Source organism: Adiantum capillus-veneris, chromosome 4, assembly GCF_014529385.1.
Source record: "Adiantum capillus-veneris isolate H3 chromosome 4, ASM1452938v2, whole genome shotgun sequence".
Taxonomy (NCBI): Eukaryota; Viridiplantae; Streptophyta; class Polypodiopsida; order Polypodiales; family Pteridaceae; genus Adiantum; species Adiantum capillus-veneris.
Window position 1 is genome coordinate 151,406,397 of NC_140934.1, and position 9,392 is coordinate 151,415,788.

The following is a 9,392-nucleotide window of genomic DNA, read 5'->3' on the forward strand; positions in this document are numbered from 1 at the left end:
AAAATCAAAACAATACAGGTGGCAGGGAAAACCAGTCTCAAGGCAGGGGGAATCAAAGAGGTCGTGGTGCAGGATCAAGCAGGCAGCAACATACTCCAGATAGCAGAGAATGTTGGACTTGTGGTGAAAGAGGTCACATGTCACGTGACTGTCCAAAGGGAAAAGAAAGTGGAAAGAGAGAACAGGGCAACTATGCATCTACTAGCAGAGATGCAGATGACAGCAAAAGTGAGCGCATGTTTGTTATGCAGCATGTAATGAATACAATGATTGCAGAGAATTCCACCCAAGATGATGTTTGGTATGTGGATTCAGGTGCCTCTAATCACATGATGTCTCGTGGAGAGTGGTTTAGAGATATGCACAAACCAGATGTGTCGGGCTATGTGCAGACAGGAGATGACACAGCTCACCCCATTGCTCATGTAGGGGACATACCTCTAAATACGAAGAGTGGGAAATCAAAGTACTTAGCAGATGTACTTCATGTCCCAAACATTACGAAGAATCTTGTTTCTTTGGACAAATGGTGGAGCAGGGTTTGCAGGTTCGCTTCAATCCAAATGGCTGTTATGTAGAAGATTTCCAGAATGGCTGTAAGCTAATCACAGAGGACAAATGTGTGGGCAGAATGTTTACGCTGAATGTAGACATGCCTGAGGTAAAAGCTGCATTATTTGCACAGGGCACAGGTGTTGTGGCTGATGTTGACATTTGGCACAAACGCATTGGCCATGTCAATGAGCAAAGATTGCGCAGCATGCAATCAAAACAGATTGTAAAAGGTTTGCCCAAAATCAAGGTGGATGGTATGCATAAAGTGTGTGCAGCATGCTAGTTTGGAAAACAGTCAAATGGCTCATTTCCACATGAGCACAATGTATGTAAAAAGCCACTTGAGGTGGTGCACACAGATGTTTGGGGTCCAACCGATACTGCAAGTATACATGGTTGCAGGTATTATGTCTCTTTCATTGATGACCATACAAGGAAAGTATGGGTCTACTTCATGCGTAACAAAAAAGTCATGATTGAGAAGGAGACAGATATGCAAATCAAGACATTGAGGTCAAATGGAAGGGGAGAGTACTTCTCTAATGATTTTTCAGATTTTCTGCGAATGCATGGTATACGCAGGTAGTTTACATGCAGATATACTCCACAGCAGAATGGGGTCGCAGAAAGGAAAAACAGGCACATTGCAGAGGTTGCACATGCATTGATGAATGAGAAGAACATGCCTCATCATTTCTGGGCTGAAGTTGTAAATACAGCTGTGTACATTATGAACATGACACCTACAGCTACGGTGCATGATGTAACGCCTGAGGAAAAGTTTACAGGTACAAAGCCTGATTTGGCACACTTGAAAGTGTTTGGCTGCATAGCTTACGTGCATGTACCAGATGAGTTGCGTAGGAAATTGGATCCTAAAGCAGAGAAATGTATTCTTGTGGGATATTCCCTTGAACAAAAGGTGTACAGGTGCTACAATCCTACTACACGAGAATTACGAGTGAGCAGAGATGTAGTCTTTGATGAGATGAGTAGCTGGTACAGTAATGCACATGGCACTATTGGGGCTGATGTAAAAGATGATGTGGTTGTACAAAATGTGAGGCCACAGTCACAGGTTTTGAGTGGACCACAAGAGTCGTCTTCTTGTGCTCTGTTGAGAAGCCATGGAATGGTAGACTAAGTACGCAGGTTACTCCACCAGCAGGTACAGGGAATGTATCACGAAAAGGGAAGGAAAAAGTTGATGAACCTCCCTTTATGGCTGATGCATCATCAGGTTTTTCACATGTAGACATGGATTCAGATGGTTCTGAACAAAGTCTTGATGAGGAATTTGGAATTTCGGCTATCAGGACACCTGGTGTAAGGAAAGTACAAGAAGATGCTAGAGGGCAAAGGAGTGACCTAGGACCGCGCAGATCTAACAGAGTCAGAAATCTAGTTCAGAAATTGACTTATGATGGGTATCTAGCGCATCACCAAGCCTACATGGCTAAGGTGATACAGGATGTGGAGCCCACATGTTTTGAGGATGCAGTTGGAAATGTGCATTGGAATGATGCAATGAATGAAGAGATGGTTGCATTGGAAGCAAACGACAGATGGGAGTTGGTGCCATTGCCAAGTGGCAAGAAAGCTATTGGTTGTAAATGGGTGTATAAAACCAAGCATAAGGTTGATGGTAACATTGAGCGTCACAAGGCAAGGCTGGTCGCAAAGGGCTATGCACAGACATATGGCATAGACTATGAGGAGACCTTTGCTCCAGTGGCAAAGATGACGACTGTGAGAGCTGTCATAGCAGTGGCTGCATCTAGAGGATGGATTATGCATCAAATGGATGTAAAGAATGCCTTCTTGAATGGCGAGTTGCAAGAGGAAGCGTATATGGATCAGCCACCTAGTTATGTCGATCCAGGTTACCCAGATTATGTATGCAGACTTCTCAAAGCTTTGTATGGTTTGAAGCAAGGCTCTAGAGCATGGTATGACAGGATTGCCAAGTATCTTGTCAGTATTGGGTTTAGAAGAGCTCATGCTGATCATTCACTCTATGTACGTGAGAGTGATGTGGGGATTGTGGTCATTACCATATATGTAGATTACCTTATTATTGTGGGTGACAATGCTATGGAGATTGACCATGTGAAGGGTCTTCTCAAACAGGAGTTTGAAATGAAAGATTTGGGCGAGTTGCGCTACTTTCTTGGCATTGAGGTGATCAGGACTCCAGAGGGTGTATGGCTGTCACAGAGACAATATGCTTTGGACATGTTGTCAAAGTATGGTATGGCTGATTGTAAGCCAATTTCTATTCCCTTGGATGTGAATGCAAAGCTGAGTGCAAAGAAGGGTGATGTTGTTGAGGATGTCAAGATGTACAGGAAGATTGTGGGTAGTCTAATCTACTTGACTATCACGAGGCCAGACTTGAGCTACACAGTAGGCTTGGAGAGTCAGTTCATGCAGCTTCCAAGGAAGCCACATTTGGATGGAGTACGACGCACACTTCGGGGCGCGTTAGGTGACCGACACGGAGGATCTCTGCCAGTGATTCTACAGCTGGACTACACTTATAGTGCCAGCCTAGTACGCTTCTAGCGAGTTCACACTTAATGACCGCATGTACATATGTGCTACTTTTCAGTTTTAGCACTTAGTCATTTTGTACTCTTTTTTCTGTGAGAAGAAGAAGAAGCTTTCCATCTCTGTGTGCATTGTGCTTGTCTTGTGTAGCTCTCTTGCATCCTCTTTCTTTACAGATGAGAGGGCACTCTAACTGGAACATTCAAGGGATTAGTTGGCTAAGCATGGGCGCCCTAGTGTGAATGGGGCGAGCTCATATAAAAGTCAACTAAACCTAAAATTCACTCATTCTCTCATTTGTGCAATAGAAGAGTGCTCTTGCTCCATCTCCATCTTCTTCTTCTTCATCTCCTTGTGTGTGTGTGTATGCGTGAGAGAGAGAGAGAGAGAGAGTGTGTGCGATCGAGCATTGCGACGACGGCACGGCGGCGGCGAAGCGGTTGAGCGCGGCGAAGCGGTGGCTCCTTCTTCTTCGCGGCGAGGAATCCTCCACGAAGCAAGCGTAGAGCGGTGAGTGACACACCATCGCCTTCTTTGAGCTTACTAGTTTAGGCTTGTTGTGTGCTTGGAGCCATTTGTGGCTCGCACACAGTGTATCGGCAAGTTCCTTGCATTGACACGTGCGATATACGTGCACAATAATGTGAGAAAGATCATTAAACAACAACAAGACAACGCAAACGCACCGTTTGCACTGATGGTGCAGCTTGACACAAGTTTGATGTTTGGTATCATCGAAAACATCGTTGAACCAGCCAGGAGAAGAGCATTCACCGCTAGCGATACTTACGAATTTGCTTCTCTGCAGCTCCGTGGCCGTCAATAGTTCCGTGAGAGAACAGTTGCTTTCAAGCCGAACGGCATGCCTGCCCCATCAAGCTCTGCAAACGACATCGCAATAGAGACAACAGTGTTTCCATTCCTGTTCCCTTTTGGGAAAGGCCAGTATGATGGTAAAATCAACTTTAGTATATATGTAAAGATCCGTGCATCGACTTTGTTCTCCATTTACACCCTGTACAAGCCATACCTGCTCATAATGTACCAACTAAAGCAAGCACTTATGTTGGCTAACAATACACACATGAGCTTGTGGCAAAAGGACATTGACAACTACAAGAGGGCTAATCGTACAGCAACTGGCGAAGATACTATGAGGCATGTGCTTCTCTAATTGCAATCGTCATGAAGGCTTGAACCGTTACACCAGTTTGTTATCCACTTGTGGTCATGCGGGCTAACGAAGCACTCTAGTTTCAACCCTCCTTTTCTGCCGCCATCGTGTGAACCCAGCTGTATAGGTTTCTAAAGGCTTGTAGCCTGGTATTTAAATGTGACTTTCGGAGATGCATGGTAACTGCAGAACTGTTGTAGAACAATGCATCTACAACACCTACAGGCTACGCTAGACGTGAGTCATGACCACCCCTCTCCTTTTCTGTTGGATGCAACAGTACCCTCAACCCAAGTTCCAACGATGGCAGCCTTTTTGCTTCCTCTTCTTCCACCTTCTTCTTCTGTTTCCCCTTTCTGCCTACTCTCTTCTGAGAGAGGAAGAGTTCAGAGAGAGAGAGCGAGCGCCTGCGACCCTCAGAGTCATTCCTTCCTCCGCACTCCTCGTGAAAGACTTAAAGCTGCCATCGCCAACACAACCCTAACCTTCAAAGCTGCACAGTCCCCCCCGCCATGGCCTGATCCTTGCTCGCCGAGCCGCTAATTAGTACCCTGTACGTTCAATTGTGCTTAAATAAAGCTCAGCTGCGTGCCTTCTCTTGATCAGCCTGGCGCTTTTGTACCTTTTTTGTCACAATCGCCATCGCCTACCTTTCGCAGATCTCTTTTCCTTCCTTTCCCAATGCTCTTTTCCAGAGACATGTCCTTTTTGTGCCCCCTCAATGCAGCTACAAATTCCATAGCTCTGCTAATTATCTCCAGCATTTCTCCAGTCTGGATTGGCAGATGTAATCATACTCTCTCTGTTTTTCTAGTGTTTCTGGGAAGAAGGGCAATAATGGCGACCTCGCTTGTACATCACGACCTCGTTTTATTTACTGAATGTGAGCACCGAGTTGTGAGCAATCTTCACCTTTCTGTAAGCCAGCTTGGTTCGTTCGCCATTGAAGCTTTACTCAGCTCCTAGACCTATGCTGAAGATGCTCCATCTTAGTTCTGGCAAGCCTGCTGTTCGGTAGCTGAAGGTTTCCATTAAAGCTATACTGTCTTTTCGCTAGTAATGTGGTCAAGAAGATTGCTGCTTCTTATTCTAGCTTACGTATCCTCAGCACCAAGTGAACCAAGTAAATTGTCGCCATTAATGTTCCTTTCCCAATCTCCATTATTGATGTACAGTGTAAGATTCTGATTTGCAAGAGGAGTAGCTCCCCACAATATGGAGGACCTCATGAGAAATGCATGTGAGCTTTGTGCACACTTACTCTCAGAAGCGGCGCTTGTACAATCCTTCAAAGGAAGATGGATGGTGATTTGTGCTCGTCTTCAGCGTCTGTCGGAAACTCTAGAGGCCTTAAGCAGCTCTGCTTGCCTGGAACAATATTTTCTCCATCTCAGGGCTTCCATGGTGCAAATAGTCTCATCGCTAGAAGAGGGCAAGAAGCTTGTGCGAAGAAGCATTGAGCTTAACTACGGTGGAAAACTTTTGATGCAAAGTAACCTTGATGCGCTTGCAACAAAGCTTGATCTTCACCTGCAGGATGTGGAGGTGGTGAAAAGCGGGATCCGGCAGCGTGAGCGAGCCATTGCCATCTCCAACACCACAAGCGAAGGTGATTCCAAGATCAACCATGACAGAAATTCTAAGAAGAATCATGTATGGGATATGTTTACCAAGCTTCGAATAGGCAGCATAGAAGTGAAGAAAGCCACCTTGGAGGCTCTCATACAGTACATGAAAGAGGATGAGAAGGCTGTTTTGGTTGTGGGGTATGATGGGGACCTGCCGCGCCTTATTCATTTGCTTGACTCCAACGCGCAAGCTATTCGGGAAAGAGCCGCCCATGCGATTTCGCTCCTGGCTGTGCTTGAAGAGTTTAAGAAGTTGCTTGTGGCAGATGGTGCCCATCCCCCTCTCATCAGAATACTAGAATCAGGTAGTCTCTTTGCTAGAGAAAAGGCAGTGCTTTCTCTTCTGGAGCTGACTTACATCTCAGAAAATGCACATGCCGTGGCATCCCACGGGGGTATCCCTCTCCTTGTCAAGCTATGCAGACATGGCACCCCCACCGCCACTGCATGTGCTGCTGGAACCCTCCGCAATCTAGCAACTAATGAACATATTCGGCGGTCGCTCGCTGAAGAAGGTGCTGTTGAGGCTCTCATCAACTTGGTCACGTCGGGCACATGTGAAGCTCAAGAGCAAGCTGTGGAGGCATTGCAGTATCTTGCATCAGGGAAAGATGACAAGATACGCACAGTTATTGGGAAGCATGGGGGCATTCAATGCCTTATGATGTTTCTCAAGCATGCTCCATCATCAAAGTCACAAGACACGGCAATTCGAGCGCTAAGCAATCTTGCGACGTCGGCAGCAAATGCAAAGGCTTTGGTATCAGCTGGCTATGTGAATCAACTTACAGATCTTCTCAAAACAGGGTCTTCATCGGTACAACAAGTGGCGGCAGCAGGCATATGCAGCCTTTCTTCATACATAGACTTGAAGAAACAATTGGGTGAGGCCGGATGCATAGGCCCCCTTACGCAAATGCTAGAGGCAAAGAACATCACAGAGCAAGAGGTGGCTGCACAGGCACTCTCTACTCTGTTGCTTGTAAACAGTAACCGTAAAGAGTTTTGCAAGGAAGAGAAGGGCATCTCCCGCCTTGTGCAGCTCCTTGATCCTCGGAACCAAAGCATAGCAAAAAGATTTCCTATGTCTGCACTCTTGGCTCTTTCGGGTAGTAGCACATACAGAAAGAGGATCATGTCTGCTGGAGCACGGCCGCATCTCGAAAAGCTAGCAGAGATGAATGTGGTAGGTGCGAAGAAGACCTTAGACAAGATCGGTGGCAAGAAGCTACTTAGTTTCTTTAGCAGGCACAAGTCATGATTAAGACAGGGACCCTAATAGTAGGGAGCACAAGGGTTGTGTTTTTTTTCTGTGAGTTGGTGATTTCCACACCTTATTGAGAGGATCTTTGATTTTCACAGCTGTTTTTTAGAGGCAACGATACCAATAACACAATGATGAGATTGATTAACTTGTAGGTGCACATGAAGCACAATATAAAAAAAATTTCTTTGTACAGAGGCTTCTGATTTATGAGTGAGATAATCATATACAAGGTGCTCCCTTGTGGGTTTGCAACTTTGCATAGCAATGTGCAGTCAGTCTCTCTGTTCAGTTCGTGATTGTACGAGTAAGGTGAAGTTTAAGGTTTGTATGCTCTTTTTTAATAAATTCCTGAATAGAGCTTTTTGTAAGCAGAGTGCTTGAGATGAAGTGCATATGTTTACAGGTGATGGGGTTTACAATGTCAGCATTGTTTTCTCCTTTTGAGAACATGGTATCTCAGAATGTGATCCCATTTTCTGTGAGTTATTAGTTTTCTGAAATAATAACTGTCTTGACGCATTTTCGTCCTTCATGCGACACTTGGACCTACAACCTTCCAAATAGTTTCATAACTAGGTCATCTCCAAATCTTCTTTGTGAATTTCAGGTTGTGATCTGCATAGATGCAGTGCACATTTGAGTGTGTTAATGTTTTACAGTGGCTTCTAAATGTAGGAGATATCGATCACCTCCCGTTGCGGAGAGCAAAAAGATATGTATTTCATGAAAGGTGTTGGCAGCCTCCCTTCAAAGAAAGGGAAATTGATACTTGTAACTTGGCTAGTGGATGGAGACGTTTGTATCTTGCTACTTGCTATTGAGCTGGCTTTGGAAAAATGCTTCGAAAAGAGAGTCTGCATACATCAGGATGTTTGCTCATTACCTCCAAAGAAATTGGCATGCAATACTAGTGTCAGCCATGTAAGAGACGACCGACAAAGCAAAATGTAACCTACAAATCACTTGCAGCTGTTGGCCTAAACCAAAAGTTAGAAACTGTTGCTCGACTGAACAAAATTGAAGAATGCTTGAGAGACTGTTGTACACGAGCTATGCACACTCAAACAAGCCTCCCACATTTAGCTCAATTTTAGTTGGCATTATGGGAAAGTTGGAATATGATCATTGCTATTTGACTCGAAGGATTAGTTGGCATTATGGGAAAGTTGGCTCTTCTAGAAGGATTAGTTAAGATCACGAGCACTAAAGAAAGACTCAAACGAACTGAAAAATGCGTATATTAGACGAGTTTTACATTCGGATCCGATAACAGTTCCATGATATTACTTACATAGATTCCAAAGCTTGAAAACTTCCTTCAAAAAGACCATGCATTGCTCGATAAGATTAAAGACTACTTCCTTGTCACAGAATTTCAGAGCCGTGTCAGTTAACATGAAGACATTTTACTTTGGATTGAGGATGCACCACGCTTGTATTTTGTAGAGGAGCACGAGCTTGTCGAGTTTGTAGATAGATACATAAGCACGAACCACATCATGTTGGAATCTGATGTTCAAATTATTCAAAAGCATGCACACCGTAAGACTTGCTTCAAACGAAAGCAGCAACTACTGATTTGGGTTTCCGAGATACCCAATGCCAGGAAACTTTGTTGCTCAGACCATTGCATGAAAAACAATCGCTATCAAAGTGTTGTAAAAACAACTTAGCAAAAGTAAAAGAGTCATTGAATGCATTGCAGCATGATACAGAGTTCAGCTTTGATGATTGGTTACAATGTATATGTGTATCATACGATGAATACCTTGAAGCCATACGGTCAAGCATTTGATTCACCCATTGTATTCATAGAAAGAAAGATAAATGATATCTTTAATCCCTTGATAGCGCCATTATGGAATGCAAACACATACATTCAATTGATTCTAAATGCATATGGAGCAACACCTCATGTACCTTGTATATAGCGAAACTGGATAACACAATTATCAAAGCAATAAATAAAGAGATAGACCCAATGTGCCAGACCCAATGCTTCCATTACTCACAAAATGAAGCGTGATGTGTATAGGTTCAATCTGGTACTGCTAGAGTTTGCTCGTGATGGAAAAATTATGAGCCATCTAAGACTTCAGATAAGTGCTATTTTCTAGTTATGCATTTGCGGGTGTCTTCAACAGCTTGTACATGATAGGCTAAGGAAAACTATGAACATTAGTTATGCGACCAAATTGCTTTGTGATACGTACAGGAG

The 9,392-nt window shown here is 44.2% G+C and overlaps 1 protein-coding gene across 1 annotated transcript; it reads left to right on the forward strand.

Moving 5' to 3' along the window:
* The first annotated feature begins 4,497 nt into the window (after positions 1 to 4,497).
* Positions 4,498 to 7,366, forward strand: LOC147460167 (uncharacterized). Its single transcript, XM_086511271.1, has one exon. It carries the CDS (start codon positions 5,495 to 5,497, stop codon positions 7,166 to 7,168), a length of 1,674 nt encoding a protein of 557 aa, XP_086367397.1. The 5' UTR covers positions 4,498 to 5,494; the 3' UTR covers positions 7,169 to 7,366.
* Positions 7,367 to 9,392: the final 2,026 nt, after the last annotated feature.